Below are 18,087 nucleotides of genomic sequence, written 5' to 3'. Positions count from 1 at the left end.
CCTGTCCCATCCCGAAGTTTCTAGACTATCTCTGGCACTTGTCAGAGTCAGGTCTCAAAACTTCCTCCATTAGAATGCATGTCAGTGCAGTAGCCACCTTCCATAAAGGTGTCGGGGATGTCCCTATCTCAGTGCAACCCCTTGTAACACGCTTCTTGAAGGGATGCTTCACCTCAAGCCTCCACTATGTCCTCCAGCCCCTTCTTGGGACCTCAACCTGGTTTTGGGTCGGCTCATGAAACCACCATTTAAGCCTCTCCAATCCTGTGAACTTCGCTTTCTCACATGGAAAGTGATTTTCCTTCTAGCAATCACTTCGGCTCGCAGAGTTAGTGAGTTACAGGCCCTAGTTACCTATCCGCCTTACACTAAACTTCTGCAAGACCGGGCGGTACTTCGCACTCAGCCTAAATTTTTACCTAAGGTAGTATCAGAATTTCATCTTAATCAATCCATTATACTACCTACCTTCTTTCCCAGGCCCCATTCCAATCCAGGTGAGCAGGCTCTGCATATGATGAAGAGAGAGAGGCGCCATTTCCTCTTTCTCTTCATCGCCGGATCCATCAGCCAGGGAAGGCCTGCGCGATCAGCGCCAAGCCTTGCCGGGGGAAGGTCAGTGTACTCTCTCTTCCCACCCGGGCGGCTTCAGCGCCGACCGCGCGACTGCTCCAGCCACAAAAAAAATACAAAAAAACCTGAAATAGAAAACGCGCCAAGGCCCGCCCACCAATCAGAGCCAGCCCTGCTGGGCTTTAAATGGAGCTCTGCTAGGCGCTGCACGCCGAGCGTCGCACGCCAAAGGAGCGCAACAAAGGGGCCTGCCCCTTTCTGCGCCCCTTCGGGCACCCCCTGCTGAAACTAAGAGAAGCACTGATCTGGACTTAGACTAGAATTGAACAGATTTCTCGACGAAGGAGACCACTACGTCCATTTATTCACACTCCATTTTGCTCCTCCAGCCCCTCACCAGACTCTCTCTCCCTTCCCTCGGATCACACACACAGCCCAAGGCGCAACATGCACGACTGCTGGAACCACCTAGCGGGGCCATGCACGTGCACACCAAGTCCATTACACTGGGGGGTGGGGGGCAGGCAATGCCCCCCCTCACTCCTCAAACCATGCCCACGGCGCCACAGTGTGCAGCAAACAAGGGGAAGGTGGCACAGGCGCAAGCATCACCAGCAAAGAGGAGGAGGAGGAAAGTGGAAGGCCAAATGTCACCTGCAAAACAAAAGAGGTGGCGGCACCTGGCACTGGTAAAAGGCATAGAGGGAGCTGCAGCCTGCTGAGGGGATGGGGGGAGAAGTTGGCAGGAGAGAAGACGGACCTTGGGGGAGAGGGAGGAAATGTCCAGGCAACAAAAGAGAAAAACCAACAGTTTATTTTCAGTTGAATGACTGGAACATGTTAGCTTTGGGAATGGAAATTTCCTCCATCTTTATTTATTGCTCAGTACAGGAGGAAATGTATTTTTGTTTCCCTTTCTGTAGTGTTGCACTGCGTGCAGAGTCCTCCTTTCCTATTTTTTTGTTTGTACATTTCTGTTTCTAATTTGTGGTATTTTATTCTGTATTTGAGAGTCTGTCAGGGGTGCTCAAACTGGTTCTCGGGGGAGGGGCCCCAGCCAGTCAGGTTTTCAGGATACCCCTAATAAATATGAATGAGAAATATTTGCATACTTTGGAAGCAGTGCAAGCAAATAAATTCCATGCATATTCATTAAAGAGATCCTGAAAACCTGACTTGGCTAGGCTAGGGGTCGGAGAGGCCTAAGGACTGGTTTGAGTACCTCTAGCATGTGAGGTATTCTGTGTTGGGATGCATAACTGTCCAGCTTGTTTCCACTATTTATTTATTTCATTTATATACTGTCGTTCTGGGGTACAATCATGGTGGTTTACAAGGTTAACATACATAGGTTTAAAAACAATACAGTAAACGTGTGTGTGTGTGTGTGTGTATGTGTATATAGATATATATAGATATATATCTCAAGCATACTGGTGTTCTAGGGTCCTGTATAATATTTGCAGTGCTCCCTTTTTATAGGTTGGGTTGCTGTTTCAGTCCTGTTATGGTCAATCTGACTAGAGAGGAAGGGAAGGGAAAGTTCATCCCTTGCTCCTCTACAACTTAAGTTGTCAAACTATGCCTATGCTTTGCATCTTTCTGGGGGATGGAGAAAAGTGTGATGGGCCAGATAAAATTGGTCAGCGGGGCTGTAGTTAGGGGACCACTGGTCTATGGTGCCAGGTGATTCTTCTATCCCAGACCTTCAGAAATGACCATCATAAGCTATATGTGGCCACATAGCTAGCATGCTGGTCTGTGTATTTAGTGTGAGCGAAGTTGGATGCATGAATGTGTGTATTCATGCATGTGGTGTTTTTGTATATGTACGTGACGGTGCATGCCTGTGTCCCTGAAATAAACCATTTGATGTCGAGAAACTGATTTATCTTATTTTTTTTTTTTCAGGGCCTTTGTGGTGGAGAATCAGCCTATCATGTCCAGTCCTAATAAAAGGCCCCTGGTTTTAAAAACTGGTTTTCAGTTTTCTGTTCGGACCAGGTGAGCCCACACATGTGACAAGGTCTGCGTTCCCACATGATTTTTATACTGGAACTTCGTTTTGGTTTTTTGTTTTTTTTCATAAGTACCTTGCTCCAGTTGAGGAGTGAACACTGCAGAATATTTCACTGCCTCCAAGAGTTTGAAAGGGATTTTCCTCTGTGACATCGTTGTAATATTAACTTCTGTATACAAAGAAGTGCAGGGCTACAGGGTCTGTTGTGTAAAAGGCTTAACAGATCAAACTTGTACATAATGTGAAATGAAGTGACCTGCTCAAGGTCATCAAGTGGTGGTGATAGGATTGGACCCTGGTTTCTGTTTTTTTCTCCTGTCCTTAAAGACATGCTGTCGTCCCCATAAGACTTTTTTTTTTTTTTTATGACAAATAGTGAGGTCATCAATGTGAAGGTAAAAAGTGCCTTCTCTGGAGCAGTAAAGAATTTTCTTTTCTACTTTCAGGTTCCTTGTGAAACTTCCGGAGCTGAACCATGTAATGGTAGTGAAGACCATCATCGATAAGTAAGTTTTTCAGAAGCTTTGTGCGCTGTACCCTTTACAGTGCTATCGCTCGTACTGCGCTCTGTCAGGCAGTTGACGTAGGACTCCACATTTATGGCCCCCCCCCCCCTCCTCAAGAGGAGCCCTTCCCAGTACCACAGCCTCACGTGTCCCCCGCTTGCTGCTCCCGAGCTGAGCACACCATAGTAGAATATATCTTCTTGGTGTTTGGGTAATTGCCAGGTTCTTGTGGCCTGGTTTTAGCCTCTGTTGGGAACAGGATGCTGGGCTTGATGGACCCTTGGTCTGACCCAGCTTGGCAAGTTCTTATGTTCTTATGTTCCCTGCCTTTAAAACCCTGGGGTGGTGTACTTGAAGCTATCAGCACAGCTTTTAGATACTGCTCCACTGGATCTGATTTTATTCTCTCTCTTTTATTTGCAGAAACCCTCCAAAAGCAAACGGGTAGGAAGCCACTGTCATTCTCCTCTACAAAAATGCCTCTGGTCTGAGCATACTGTCCCCCTCTGCTCTTCCACTGGCAAACCGGGGTGGCTGCAGGCATCCAAAGAGTGAAAGGAACGCAGCGCAGAGTAAATGATGTGTCCTGCTGAGCTGAATTACCTTTCCTTGGTCCCTCATTGACTGATACACACTTACACACACACATGCACACACACACACACTTACACTTTATAAAGGGAGGAGCATCTGACTTCAGAGCTCCTTGCTCAGGGAGTCTGGAAGAACATCTTGTGCAAAGGGAAGGATGTGCTGTTAGGCTCTAGGTGCCTGGGAAAGCTTGGATTACCCTCCCCCTCTCCACAGCAGCTTGCTTTGTGACCACCTCCCCTTCCCTTTCTAGGTTTGTATGTAGTTCAATCTCTGTTTCATGCATACTTTTATTTTATTTTTTTTTTAACTTGTTATATTTTTTATTCTCTGAGAAGGTATCGACGATTCAACATACTGGGGACGCTGTCCAAGGTGCTAAGCATGGACGATGTGCAGAAGGAGGCGCTGATTGCAGAGTTCAAACACTTGGTGAGTGCCGCCTGTCGTCTCTGCTGAGAGTCCAGGCAAGGGCACAACCAAGTGCTCACCTTTTTCTGTGTGTTTTTTTGTTTTGTTTTGTAGACACTGAGGGAACAGAAAGGTGGAGTGGGAGGCAAAGGCAGTAAAGGAGCTAATGATGTAAGTATCAGATCAAAGACCAGACTGCTTTAAAAAAAAATCCTTCTCTTCTTTAAAAGTTGTATTCTGCACTGCTTTTTAAAAGTATTCGTAACTTTCAAGCCTATAAAAAAAAAAAATGTCACTTTATCAAACATTCAACATTAAGCACAAAGAAAACATGTTGGCATATCTTAAGGGGAAATCTACGATAGACATTCTGGGCTTCTTACCAAGGGTTTCTCTTGATTCATGTCGCTCTCGTGCTCCAGTCCTCCTCTTGTAGTGGCTGCGCTTGAGAAGTCCTGGCGGTGGAAAGAAGCATTTATTGAAAAGGTCTGGGTTGAGAGCTGGCAGTTCTCATGGCCACGTGAGAGAAGCCCAGGGTTCAGTTCTCAGCTCTGGCTCCTGCCCTGGGAGCCAGGAGTGCTGCAGAGAGAAGGAAGAGCCAAGCCTGGCTCATAAGCGGGCCGATTCAGTAAAGTCCGTGGGAGAGCAGGCGAACGGCGCGCGCACAGGCCACTCGCCTGTGTGCGCGATACAGTATTTAAATGAGTCCCGGCGGTAGAAACGGGCAAAAGGAGCGCGTCCCTAGCGCCTCCTTTTTGACAGGAGCGGCGGCTGTCAGCGGGTTTGACAGCCATTGCTCAATTTTGCTGGAGTCTGTTCTCGAGCCCGCTGACAGCCACGGGTTCTGAAACAGGACGCTGGCAAATTTTGAACGTCCGGTTTTTGACCCGACAGCCGCCGACCGACTTCAAATTTTTTTATTTTTTTATTTTTTTTTACTTTTTTTACTCTTCGGGACCTCTGACTTAAAATCGCCATGATATTAAGTCGGAGGGTGCACAGAAAAGCAGTTTTTACTGCTTTTCTGTGCACTTTCCCGGTGCCGGAATAAATTAGCGCCTACCTTTGGGTAGGCACTAATTTCTGAAAGTAAAATGTGCGGCTTGGCTGCACATTTTACTTTCTGTATCCCGTGCGCATACCTAATAGGGCCATCAACATGTATTTGCATGTTGATGGCGCTATTAGTTGCCGCGGGTTGGACGCGCGTTTTCGGCACCTTACTGAATAAGGGGTAAGGGAAAATGCACGTCCAATGGCGCACTGTACTGTATCGGCCCGAAAGTGATCAGGCCCAGAGCAGCACTGGAAGCAGCTGGAGAGAAAGCCATACTCTACGCCTAGCTGCATTGGGGCGCTGCAGCACCCGGGCCTACGCATTGAGCCAGGGGAAACACTGGGCAGCGGAGTGGGATGAGTTACTGGGACCCAGGACCCTACCAACTTTTAGCCCACAGGGCATCAGCAACTTTGGGGAGGGAGGCAGGAGCGGAAGTTGGTTTATTTGGTTTCCCCAACCAAAAGGGTATTTGGTTGGGGAGCAGCGGTTGCCTATGTTGGACTCGTGATGAGAGTTGGGGAAGGGGGAGGTGAGGAAGGCCATGCAGGAAGGAAAAGCAAGAAAAAAAATTTTTTTTTTTATTCTGACTTTGTCTGTGGCCTTTGTGATTCAGGGTTTGGTAGTCACGGAGGAGCTGCACAACATCAGTTTCACTATGAAGTTTGAGTACCAGGGGCTGCTGCTTGACCTGGAGGTGAGTGACGTCTCCGCACCCTCACTTTTTAGGTTTTCTCGTGGGCTGCCCTTCACCCTCACCTTGTTTAGGAGAATTTGTGCCTTCCTGTTAGGGAAGGAGGATTTCAAGTGGATCTCTTGTCCATGGGCAATGCTTGTCCTGTAACTTTCAGGGCAAAGTGCCCTTTCAGAAATATGATTTTCCAGAATTTCTACAGTAAATAATGAGTGGAAAGAATTTTTAAGCGTTCCCTGTACGTACCCGGATCAGACCAGACTGCTGGGTTTTGCCCCCCAGCAGATGGAGACAGAGATGTTTTTAAAACAAAGCTCGGCCTTATATAGGATGGTGCCACCTACAGTCCGGCAGTATTATTCTGTCTCCAAGCAGATGGCGGAGGTGCAAAACCTACAGTCTGGTTAGGGGATTGGATTTGTTTAGGATAGTTAGTCAGAATTAGTGGATAGTTGTCTTGGAAAATGAGTGAATTGGTCTCTTTAGGAAAAAAAAAAAAAAAGACTTAAGTAGCAAATCAGCGATTCTGTGGTCAGCCTCCCAGAGGGTAGGTAGGTCCTGAGAGGGCCATCCCCTACTGGTTTGAGGCAGCTACCAACGAGGGTTGAGGACCCTATTGTTCACCTTGGGCAGCGTGGGTGTGATACCGGGGAGCCCGGCTCACTCCACCCAGATAGATTAGCACTCTGGACCACTTCAGGCAAGTCTAAATTTAAAAAAAATAAAAGTTTGTGATTTTTTTTTTACTTTCGTTTTGGGGCCGTCGTCCTCTTCCTTCCTCTCATCTCGGGGAGGGGGGGGTGTTTCGCCACGTTTTGACCGTTGGGGGGGGGGGGGGGCTGCTTTTTGGGTTTTTGTGTGCTGTTTGTTCCCTTGCCGGCTCCTCTGATTCCGTGGTCGACCGCGTGTGGCTCTCCCGTGAGGGAGTGTGTGCAGCATGTCTGCCGGGGGGGAGAGGTCTCCTCGGGTGCAGGAAAATCCAGAAAAGGGCCGAAAACTAAGTCTGCGCGAATCTTCTCTGTGACAGCTGAGGCTGTTCAGCCTGCACCTGATCCTTTTCAGCTGAGCGCGGGGAAAGGAGGCCATTTTACAGACGTTCCGCTCTGCTACTCAGGCCGCCATGGGGGAGGGGTGTTTCCCTCCTCAGCTTTCTCCTCAGCCGAGGCTGGGAATCGGTGCTGCCAGCTTCCCCCGACACGGACAGTCCTAAGGGGACTTCTGACTCCTCCTCTGACTCATCCTTCATTGTATTCCTGCATAAAGCCTTTAAGGAGGGGGGGAGGGAGTCTGCCTCCTTGGGGACTAGGTCCCATGCTCGCAAGCATGCTAAGACTCGTGAGGGTGCGGGTCCGGTCAAACCTCGGAGGGGGTACTGACTCCTCATCGCAGAATTCAGATCCAGATTCTCAACCCCAGATTCCGCAGGGAGCGGATGAGGCGGATCCAGATCCACAACAGGAGGCAAGAGGTTCGCAGGCCACGGAGGGGGATGACCCTAAGGTGGTATGCCTCTTTCGCAAAGAGGAGTTGGTATCCCTTATCCCGGTTATTCTTACTGAGCTGGATATTGACAACCCTCCTGAAGAATCCAAACTCGGTAAGATGGATCCGGTGTTGTTGGGCCTGAGAGGTCCTGCCACAGCTTTTCCCTTCCATTTCTCAGCTACAGATTTGCTGTTCCGGGAATGGGATACCCTGGACCTCGGGTTGAAAGTCAGTAAGGCCATGGACAAGCTGTATCCTCTGCCAGAAGAGGCTTTGGAGATGTTGCGTGTCCCTAAGGTAGACGCGGCGGTCTCTGCGGTCACCAAAAAGACCACGATCCCAGTCACAGAGGAAACAGCGCTTAAGGACCTCCAGGACAGAAAGTTGGAGGTGCAACTCAAACGGATTTTTGAGGTCTCTGCCATGGGGGTCTGGGTAGCTGTTTGCAGTAGTTTTGCGATGAGAGCGGGACTCCGCTGGGTACAGCAATTACAAGCCAATGCAGGCTTTTCAGATGAGAAGGCTGCCCAGGCAGGACATCTAGAATCTTTGGTGGCTTACTGCGCCGATGCCTTCCACGACCTCTTGCGTACGTCGGCAAGGTCCATGGTATCGGCGGTTTCCACTCGGAGACTCTTGTGGCTAAGAAATTAGTTGGCGGACGTCTCGTCTATGGCACAGCTGGGATCTTTGCCTTTTAAAGATAAACTGCTCTTTGGAAAGCTGTTGGAAGATATGATCCAGTCCCTGGGAGAAAATAAAGTACACCATTTACCGGAGGACAGACCTCTCTCTCGAGGTTCCTTCTCGTCACGGGCCAGATTCAGAGGGAATTGGTGGTATCGTCCAGCGAAGGCGCCCAGTTCTTCCTTTCGCCCAGTACCAGCAAAGCAACAGGCCTGGTCCCGGCCGTTTCGGGGCCAAAGGTTCGGCAGACCCAGTTCGACTCAGCCTTCCCAGGGGGCAAAGTCATCACAATGAAGGGGCACCGGTCCACTTCTCGGTGCCAGCAGTAGGGGGCAGACTGACCCAGTTTTTCGAGGAGTGAACCAAGGTGACTACAGACCAGTGGGTGCTGACCATGATAAAACAAGGCTACGCTTTAGATTTTGCACGCCAGCCCCGGGATCGGTTACTCGTCTCCCCCTGTGGGTATGCATCAAAGCGAGCAGCGGTACGGGAGACGTTGCAACGACTTCTGCAACTAAGAGCCATCGTCCCAGTTCCTCCAGATGCACAAAGAAGGGGTCGCTATTCCATTTACTTTGTGGTGCCAAAGAAAAGACTGGTCTTTTCGACCCATATTGGACCTAAAAAATGTGAACAGTTGTCTCAAAGTGCCTCGTTTTCGCATGAAAACTCTGCGGTCGGTCATTGCGTCAGTCAGAAAGGGAGAATTTCTGGCATCATTGGATCTTACAGAAGCTTACCTTCACATAGGCATTTTTCCAGCCACCAAAGGTTTCTTCGGTTCTGCGTTCTGGGCCAGCATTTTCAGTTTCGGGCGCTACCGTTCAGCCTGGCTACCGAGCCCAGGACTTTCACCAAGGTTTTGGTGGTGGTGGTGGCTCATCTTTGGAAGGAAGGTCTTCTGGTTCATCCCTACTTGGACGACTGGCTGATTTGAGCAAAATCAGAAAGCTGGCCAGGGACGCGAATCACAGAGTGCACAGCTTCTTCAGTCACTGGGCTGGGTGGTCAACCTCTCAAAGAGCAGGCTTGTACCCTCTCAGTCCTTGGAATATTTGGGAGCTCTTTTCGACACTCAGAAGGGATGAGTTTTTCTTACCATGGAACGCATCTCCAAGTTACAAGACCAGGTGAGGGGCTTGTTACTCAAGAGTACTCCCAGGGTCCGGGACTATCTACAGGGTCTCGGGTCCATGACCTTGACCTTGGAGCTGGTGCCCTGGGCCTTTGCTCATATGCGGCCTTTGCAGCATGCATTACTATCCCAGTGGAACCCAGTATCCGAGCTGTTCCTTCTTCCTCTACCACTTACAGGGGCAGCGCGGGACAGTCTCGCATGGTGGCTGGTGACGAACAATCTATCCCGTGGGATTCCTCTGGAAGTGCCCGATTGGACAGTGGTCACCACGGACGCCAGTCTCTATGACTGGGGAGCAGTGTGCCAGAGGAAATCAGTCCAGAGTCTGTGGTCCCCCAAGGAATCTCAGTGGTCGATCAATCGGCTGGAGACTCGAGCAGTGTGGTTAGCATTACAAGCGTTCTGTTCTCTTCTGCAAGGGAGAGTAGTCCGGGTGTTGTCGAGCAATGTGAGCATGGTGGCATACATCAACTGCCAAGGGGGAACCAGGAGCCATCCAGTGGCCGTGGAAGCTCATCAGTTGATCAGCTGGGCGGAACAACACTTAGCATCGCGGCGTCTCACATCACAGGAGTGGACAATGTGCAAGCGGACTTCCTCAGCTGGCACCATCTCGACCCCGGAGAATGGGAGTTGGCGGGTGACGCCTTTCAACGCATTTGCGTAGCATGGGGCAGACCCAGCATGGATCTCATGGCAACGTTTCGGAACACCAAGGCTCCGAGGCTCTCCGCTCATCGCTGAAAAACTGGAGCAGAAGGGGTAGATGCCCTGGTACTACCGTGGCCCACCGGCGTGCTACTAATCATATTTCCACCTTGACCGCTGATCGGCAGGGTGCTCCGACGGATAGAGCGTCATCCGGCGCGAGTCATTTTGGTAGCGCCGAAATGGCTGAGGCGACCGTGGTTCACGGACCTCTTCAATCTAGCAGTGGCGGGTCCACTACAATTTCCAGAGATCCCAGACCTCCTTCACCAGTGGCCTGTTTGTTTGGAAGAAGTCGATCGCTTCTGTTTAGCGGCGTGGCTTTTGAGAGGTGCCGCCTAAGGCGCAAAGGTTATTCTCCAGCGGTAGTGTCCACTCTCCTCCGGTCATGTAAGACATCCACTAATCTAGCGTATGTTAGAGTGTGGAAAGTTTTTGAATGCTGGTGTCTAGAACGAGACGTTTCACCGATTCAAGCTTTAGTGTCTGATATTCTGTGTTTTCTGCAAGATGGTTTGTCAAAGGGCTTGTCGTGCAGTTCATTACAAGTCCAGGTAGCGGTGCTTGGTTGTTTGTGTGGTTTGGTGCAAGGTGGGCTGTTGGCGACGCATCCAGATGTAACTTGTTTCCTTAAAGGAGTAAAGCACTTGCGTCCTCCAGTCAAACAGCCTTGTCCATCTTGGAATTTGAATTTGGTGCTTACAGCGTTGTGTGCTGCGCCTTTTGAGCCTTTAAAGAGGGCAACGCTGAAGGATCTTACCTTGAAGGTGATTTTTCTGGTAGCCATTACCTTGGCTCATAGAGTGTCAGAACTCCAAGCTCTTTCCAGTAGGGAACCCTTTTTGCTGATCTCCGGTTCGGGAATGTCTTTGTGGACGGTTCCTTCCTTTCTGCCGAAGGTGGTGTCTTCCTTTCATGTCAATCAATCGGTGGAGATTCCAGCCTTCGGGGAACTAGACCGGTCGCATCCTTTGGCAGGGGAGTTATGCAAGCTGGATGTTCGCAGGGCGTTACTGCGGTATTTGGAGGTTACTAATGATTTTCGTATGTCGGATCATCTTTTTGTGCTATGGAATGGTCCTCGACAGGGTCATATGGCTTCTAAAACTACCATTGCTTGTTGGCTGAAGGAGGCTATCCGTTCAGCTTATTTGCTACGGGGAATGCCTCTTCCAGTTGGGCTCCATGCCCACTCTACTAGGTCTCAAGCGGCCTCCTGGGCGGAGTGTCAATTGGTTTCCCCACAGGAGATCTGTAGGGCGGCTACGTGGAAGTCAGTACAGACTTTCGCGCAGCATTACAGATTGGACGTGCAGGCTGAGGAGTCGGGAGGGTTTGGAGAAAGTGTGCTTCAAGCGGGCCTCTCTGGATCCCATCCCAGGTAAGAAAGCTCTGGTACATCCCAGCAGTCTGGACTGATCCTGGTACGTACAGGGAAAGGAAAATTAGTTTCTTACCCGATAATTTTCATTCCTGTAGTACCACGGATCAGTCCAGAATCCCGCCCGAGCAGAGTCATAATCGTGGGGGAGAGTCCCCTTGTGTTTTTTCTGCAGAGAATTGGTTTGATTATCCTCGAGTGGTTCTACAGGTTCAGATCTTAGAAGGTTTCTGTGACCCAGTTGTACTTTTTCTAGTTTAAGAGTTAGTGTACATAGTTATGGTATCTTAAGGGAGCCATCATTAGAGATGTGAATTGGAATCTGTTCCGGTTTTGGATTCGTGGACCATCGGGAAATTATTTTTCCCGCGGTCCAATCGTTTTTTGTTTTTTTTATCAGCTGTGCCGAGCCGATAACCCAAAAACACAGCCTGACCCTTTAAAATTAGTTATTTAGTATCCCTCACCCTCTGGACCCCTCCAACCCCCCCCCCCCGCGAAATTTTTAAGTACCTGGTGGTCCAGTGGGGGTCCCGGGAGCATTCTCCCACTCTCGGGCCGTCGGCTGCCAGTAAACAAAATGGCACTGATGGCCCTTTGCCATTAGCATGTGACAGGGTATCCGTGCCATTGGCTGGCCCCTGTCACATGGTAGGAGCACTGGATGGCCTGCGCCATTTTTAAAGATGGTGCCAGCCAATGGCACGGATACCCTGTCAAATGCTAAGGGCAAAGGGCCATCGGCTTCGTTTTGTTTACTGGCAGCCGACAGCCCGAGAGCGAGAGAATGCTCCCGGGACCCCCACTGGACCACCAGGTACTTAAACATTTTGGGGGGGGGGGGTTGGAGGGGTCATACTAAAGAACTAATTTTAAAGGGTCGGGCTGTGTTTTTGTGTTACTTTTAAATGCCCTTTCTTCCCGCCACCCCCCCCGCCCCCCCATAACGATAAGAGAACCCACGAAATTAATCGCGGGGTTTTCTATCGCTATCGGGGACCCTCCCAATATCTGACGAGATTGAAAATATCATCCGATATCATCCGATATTTTCAATCGTCAGATAAACGATTCACATCCCTAGCCATCATGCTTTGACATTACATAATACTGCTGGACTGTAGGTGGCACTCTCCTATATAAGGCGGAGCTTTGTTTTAAAAACATTTGTCTCCATCTGCTGTGGGGGGGGGGGGGGGGCAAAACCTAGCAGCCTGGACTGATCCGTGGTACTACAGGAACGAAAATTATCAGGTAAGAAACTAATTTTCCTTTATTGACTTTTTTTAAATTATAGTTTAGTAAACTAAAATATATTCTAGCAGCTGTAATCATTAAGAGATCTAATTTCTGCTTGTTATCTGTTGCACTGCTTAAGTATTCTTCTGCAGAGCCGTACCATAACCCTATCCAGTAACCTTTATTGTAAACACCACGACAGTTACAGGTCCTTGGGCATCACCACCCAGGGGCGGCTCAAGAGAATCTGCTGCCTGAGGCAAGGGATGAGATGGTAACCCCCCCCCCCCCTCTCTCTCTCTCACCCCGCACAGGTCAAATCATCAAGCGAGGAGTCTCTGTGCAGTCTGGCCCTTTTAGTGATCTGAAATGTTGTGGAAGGGGAAAGAAGGGGTCGGAGTTCCCAGAGGCGTGACAGAGTGATATGCTTCAAGGAAGTTGGCAAACCCGCCATACTCCCAGGAACCCTAAGATCTGCCTCCCACCTTCCCCCAGCCTTTTCTCCTTGAGGAAGTGGGAGATGGGTGAATGGTGGTGGTCTGAGTGTGGCGCACTCTCTCCGAGCCATTGCAAGGGCATAAGGCAGACTAGGCCCTATACAGCCTTGTGCGCACACCTCCCCCCTGTCCTCACCACACACAATTACAAATTCTGCATGTATAATTGATTTTACATGAAAAAGGACATTCAAAATACAGTTTTCTGAGGTAAAGATATCACAACAACATATATATTATTTTTACATGCCTTGCTGTACACCAAGCAAAAAACACACTTGGAATGCATATGGTATTAGGCTATTGTAATGGATGTTGGATGTGGGCTTTGCCTCCATACTAAAAAAAACAGCATTAATTCAAAAAGTAAAAACCTTATCTATGAAAAGGCAACACTGCAGAAATTACAGCAGGCCCTAAACACCAATACACTTCCTATTAGGAAAACAGAACAAGCCAGGCTACTATAGATTGCTACACAAACTTCACACTAGCAGGATACCTCACTTCAGTCACACATTTATTTATGTCTGTTTATTTATTTAGAAACTTTGTAGTCCGCTAATCCAAAAATCTTAGTGGATAACAATAAACGCACATAATAAAATCGGCAAAATGCAAAACAATCAGCAAAGTATCTAAAACAAATTAAATGTTACAGAAAACTACAAAAGCAGATTTCAAACAATAGGTAAAGCAGCATAGAAACCCACAATAAAATCTGCAGTGAATTTACCAAATATACACATGCTGAACACAGACAGACCCTCTCCCAATGCAGAATAAAGAGATCATAAAGCATAAACTTAGACAAAAACTGAACTGGAAAGCACAAGCCAGACTATATGCAGTGCAACAATGGCAAAATAAAAATACCATTCCTCATAAAATATCAAACAAAAAATATAAAACAATCATAATAGTAAAACCATATTAATAAAAAGAATAAATATTTCTAAACAGCTGATGAATAGAACATCCAGTAATTAAATCTCATATAAACATTATAAAAGATTTCCCAATAAAATATTTCAAACTAGCAAACACATTAAATAGCACTCAACAATTAAAACTAATAAGAATTTTAAAAATTCCTGCTTTTTATACCTGGGAACTTTTGATTTACAGTCACCCTGAGATTTCTGTGGATTAGTGTGGGGGAACTTTCTCCTTCCTCTTTCTCACACAAGTTCTTTCATGCTCATACATGCGCTCACATACATACAGATTCTCTCTTATACATTCACATGCTCTTATCCACACACCAGCTCTCACACTTGCTCTTTTCACACACACACACACATACACACACACACACCCTCATTTATATACACACAGACACATGCTCTCAGGCACATGCATAGATGCCATCTCTCATACATATACATACACTTGCTTTCACCCATACACATTAATGCTCTCATACGTGCTCTTGCACACACACAGATTCTCTCTCTCAGGCAACCCATGCTCTACCACATACACACCCACACATGCTGTCCATCAGACTCAGTCTCCCCTATCTGTTGTGGTGGCGAGAGGGATGAGCTCAGCAGACAGACTGGGGCCTCTTCTTTCCTCCTGCCGCTGGCGGGCTGTGCTCACCGGTGGCCACGAAGCCTTTTCTCTTCCTTCTGCCCAGGCCTGGTGCTTGCAGGTTGAGGGGGGAGGGGGACAGTCCAAAAAAGAAAGAAGAGGGCCGCCGGTGAATCCCCCTGCCTCATTATAGAGCCACCCCTGGGTAAAGAGTTCTAACCTCTGGCCTACTTGTCCTAGGATACACACACTTCCTTATCCTGGATAAAGGGTTCTATACCCCCAGGACGTGCATGCGTACACACACACCAACACCACCCCCCTTATCAGAGATAAAGGATTCCAAATCCCCCCCCCCCAAAAATTTTTCCCTGATCCTGCATAAACTCCTTCCCCTGACACTTGCCTTAACACACACACACACACACCCCTTATCTGGGTAAAGGGCTCCAGCTCCCCTCCAGGGCATATACACATATGCACTTCCCTTACCCCAAATAAAGGGTTCCAACTCCCCCTTGGTCACACATAGAGAGAGACACACACAGTCCCATTATCCCAGATAAAGTGTTCCAACCCCTTACTCAATGACACACACACACTCATACACACACACACTCATAAATATCCCTTCTCTCTGATAATGAGCTCCTGCCACCCCACTCTCATCACACACTCTCCCCTTATCCCCGATAAATGGCTCCAACTCCTGCCCCGTGACACTCACATACACATTCCCTTTACCCCGGATAAAATGATCTATATCAGCCACCCACCCCCGGTGACACTAACGCCCCTTATCTAGGATAAAGGGCTCAAACACCCCTGGATATGCATAAACACAAACCCACAATCCCTTTTTCCCCATTCCTCCTGCGCACACACACACAAACACCTCCCTTATGCCGGGGACAAAGTTCCAACCGGGACACGCATACACCCCTCTTCTCCGAGGAGAGTTCAGATCCCCACACACGCACATCCCTCTCCCCTGGGAATCACAGCTTCGCCCTCTCCAGCCGAGCCACATTTCTCTTCCCCAGGGTGGAAAAGGGTAGATGGGGAGAGAGGATTGGCAGGGGCAGAAGGGTAGGCTCCAGCCACCTCCCCGAGAAATGCAGATCCTCTCCTCCGAGGGCTCTCGCCTCTACCAGCGACCTAGCAGCTCGCGGGACGAGCTCGCTCCCCTGCAGCCCTTCCGCCAAAGGATGAGCTCCTCCGGCCACAGCGCGTGCGACGCTGGCACCGGTACTTTCCGCCCCACTACGCTAGCAAGGGCTGCCCCTGCCACCGCTTCTACCCTCCTCACTTAGCCGTTTCTGAACAGATCTCCTGTCTCATTGGGTTTCGTACATACAGGTCCTGTCCCACATATGCGGACTTTGAGGCTTTCCCACCGTAATTGTCAAACATTCATCACAAAAAGTCTCTGAATTTTTTTTCCAGATTTACTGGAAATGTTTCTGCTTCCGGCAGGGGGGAGGCGGCCGCTACAGGAGTTTGGGGGGGGGGGGGGACGGACGACAGTTTTGCCACCTGAAGCGGCCGCCTCCCCCTGCCTCATTATAGAACCTGCCCCCGTCACCACCTCATAACTACGTCTAGAGGAGAAAACAAAAATCTGGAAACAATGTAAAAGAAAACATACAGTTACCAGGAGCAGTAGACCAGGCCAGGCCCAATCCCCCTGCCAATTCACAAGAGCTTTGAACTGGATGGGAGGTCCGTGATGATGCGTGTCCAGCTTTTCTTATGTATTACCCTGCTCATTAACCAGCCCTTCTCATTCACCCCCTTTGTGTCTGGCCATGAATTGCATATCTGCTACATGCAATTTTGTTTCTTGTATGTGCTATCCTTAGCTTCTCCGTTTAATATTGTCTATTTTTTTTATCTTCTGTGCAGGCCACAACCTTGCCTTTGGTCATCATCTCTAATGTCAGCCAGCTGCCTAACGGGTGGGCCGCCGTGCTTTGGTTCAATATGCTTTGTTTGCAAACTGAGGTCAGTGCTCTTCGTGCTGCCCCATACCCCCAAGACTCTCTTTCCCTGCCCTCTACCCACAGCTCTCCTCTCAGCATCTTCTTCCTGTCCCACCCAAGCCCACCCGACTTTTCCTTCTGCCCTGTGCGGATCATACACCACTCCTGCACCCCCACTTGCCCTGGCCTCTGCTGACCTATGGGTCGCACCTCCACCCTCAGACTCTTACCCTGCCCCCCCTCGTTTTGTCTTTCAGAATCTGCTGTTTTTTACCGACCCTCCAGCGGCTTCTTGGGAACAACTGGGAGAGGTGCTGAGCTGGCAGTTCTCATCCACCACCAAGCGAGGGCTTAATAAGGATCAGCTCTCCATGCTGGCTGAGAAGCTCTGTGGTACTACCTTCCTCTTCTCGCTCCATTATTGCTTTCTCTCCCATGGGCCCCCCCCCACTCTTTCTCTCCAGCCGTTGTGAGTCGTTCTTGTCACCCTTACATGGTTCTCTCCTGCTCTTGCAGGCCGAAGCAATATAGTGCGCTTGGCTGACTACACTGCGTAACACACACGCTTGGACGCATGTCTAAAACACCTTTAAGCAAGAAGGGGATTAGCCGGTCCAAAACGCGCGTCCTAAGCAGCGCGTAGCTAATAGCACTCATCACATGTAAATTCGTGTAGATGAAAAAAAAAAAAAAGTGTACCCGACGCGCACATTTTTACTTTAGAAAATTACTGCTTGCCCTGGAGCAGGCGTTAATTCTTGAGGAGCCCCTAAAATTAGCAGAAAATATTGCTTTTCTGTTTCTTTTTTCAGTTCCTCTGACTTAATACCATGGCGATATTAAGTTGGAGGAACAGAAAAAAAATTAAAACAAAAAAAAAAAACCCAAAAAGTCGCCAGTGATCAGGTTAGGAAAATAGATGCTCGTTTACTGACCGTCCATTTTCCTAACCTGACCTGGCTGTGCACAGGTTAGGAAAACGTACTCTTGTAAAATTGAGCATCCGTTTTCCTAACCTGCACTGACAGCCACCTCTCCTGGGTGCCCGCTGCCGAGGGAGAGGCAGTAGGTGCGCACAGTTTCTCCTAGCACCTCCCTTTTATCGCGGCAGTCCATTTACATATTAGATTGGGTGCACGGGCGAGCGCCCGTTTTCCGCGTACCAATATTGCCTCGGCCTGTTGGTGTTTCATATGCCCCACATACCTGCCCCGCTGCCTACATTCTCCTCACTCACATTCTCGCACATGCCTCTCACATTCCTCTCATTCTTTTCTAGCCTTTTCCCATCCATCTCTCCCCATTTTTCCTCCTCCATTCCTCTCACTTGAAGTGACATTGTCAAAGCTGGTTAAAAGAGGCATCTGTCAACATTTCTTTTTTTCTTTTTCACTTCCTGCACAGTGCCCGGGAATAGACATGCACTGTCGCGTTGTGAGGTGCCACTGCCCTAATATGCTTAGGTTTCTAGTAAACAGGTTCAATAATTTAATAAGTGAGCAGTATTAAATGATGATGAAGTCTCCTATTAATGAGGATGTATGAGTTTTCAGCAACTCCCTTTGACTAAGTTTGCATC

At 48.8% G+C, this 18,087-nt stretch overlaps 1 protein-coding gene across 3 annotated transcripts in view; it reads left to right on the top strand.

Annotated features, from left to right (window-relative positions):
• The window catches only part of STAT2 (signal transducer and activator of transcription 2), a 157,959-nt gene that overhangs the window by 64,323 nt on the left and 75,549 nt on the right, over nt 1–18,087 (top strand). For all 3 annotated transcript variants that reach the window (XR_003855535.1, XM_029594807.1, XM_029594808.1), the window contains 8 exons: nt 2,485–2,577; nt 3,040–3,099; nt 3,523–3,543; nt 4,029–4,122; nt 4,216–4,272; nt 5,775–5,855; nt 16,432–16,530; nt 16,766–16,901. Coding sequence is in view for 2 of the 3 variants with exons in the window: in XM_029594807.1 (XP_029450667.1) it covers nt 2,485–2,577; nt 3,040–3,099; nt 3,523–3,543; nt 4,029–4,122; nt 4,216–4,272; nt 5,775–5,855; nt 16,432–16,530; nt 16,766–16,901 (641 nt within the window). In the remaining variant the exon portion in view is untranslated. The remainder of the gene's footprint in view (nt 1–2,484; nt 2,578–3,039; nt 3,100–3,522; nt 3,544–4,028; nt 4,123–4,215; nt 4,273–5,774; nt 5,856–16,431; nt 16,531–16,765; nt 16,902–18,087) is intronic.

The sequence above is a fragment of the Rhinatrema bivittatum genome, chromosome 3 (genome assembly GCF_901001135.1).
Source record: "Rhinatrema bivittatum chromosome 3, aRhiBiv1.1, whole genome shotgun sequence".
Taxonomy (NCBI): domain Eukaryota; kingdom Metazoa; phylum Chordata; class Amphibia; order Gymnophiona; family Rhinatrematidae; genus Rhinatrema; species Rhinatrema bivittatum.
This window is presented reverse-complemented; position numbering and strand designations above follow the sequence as displayed.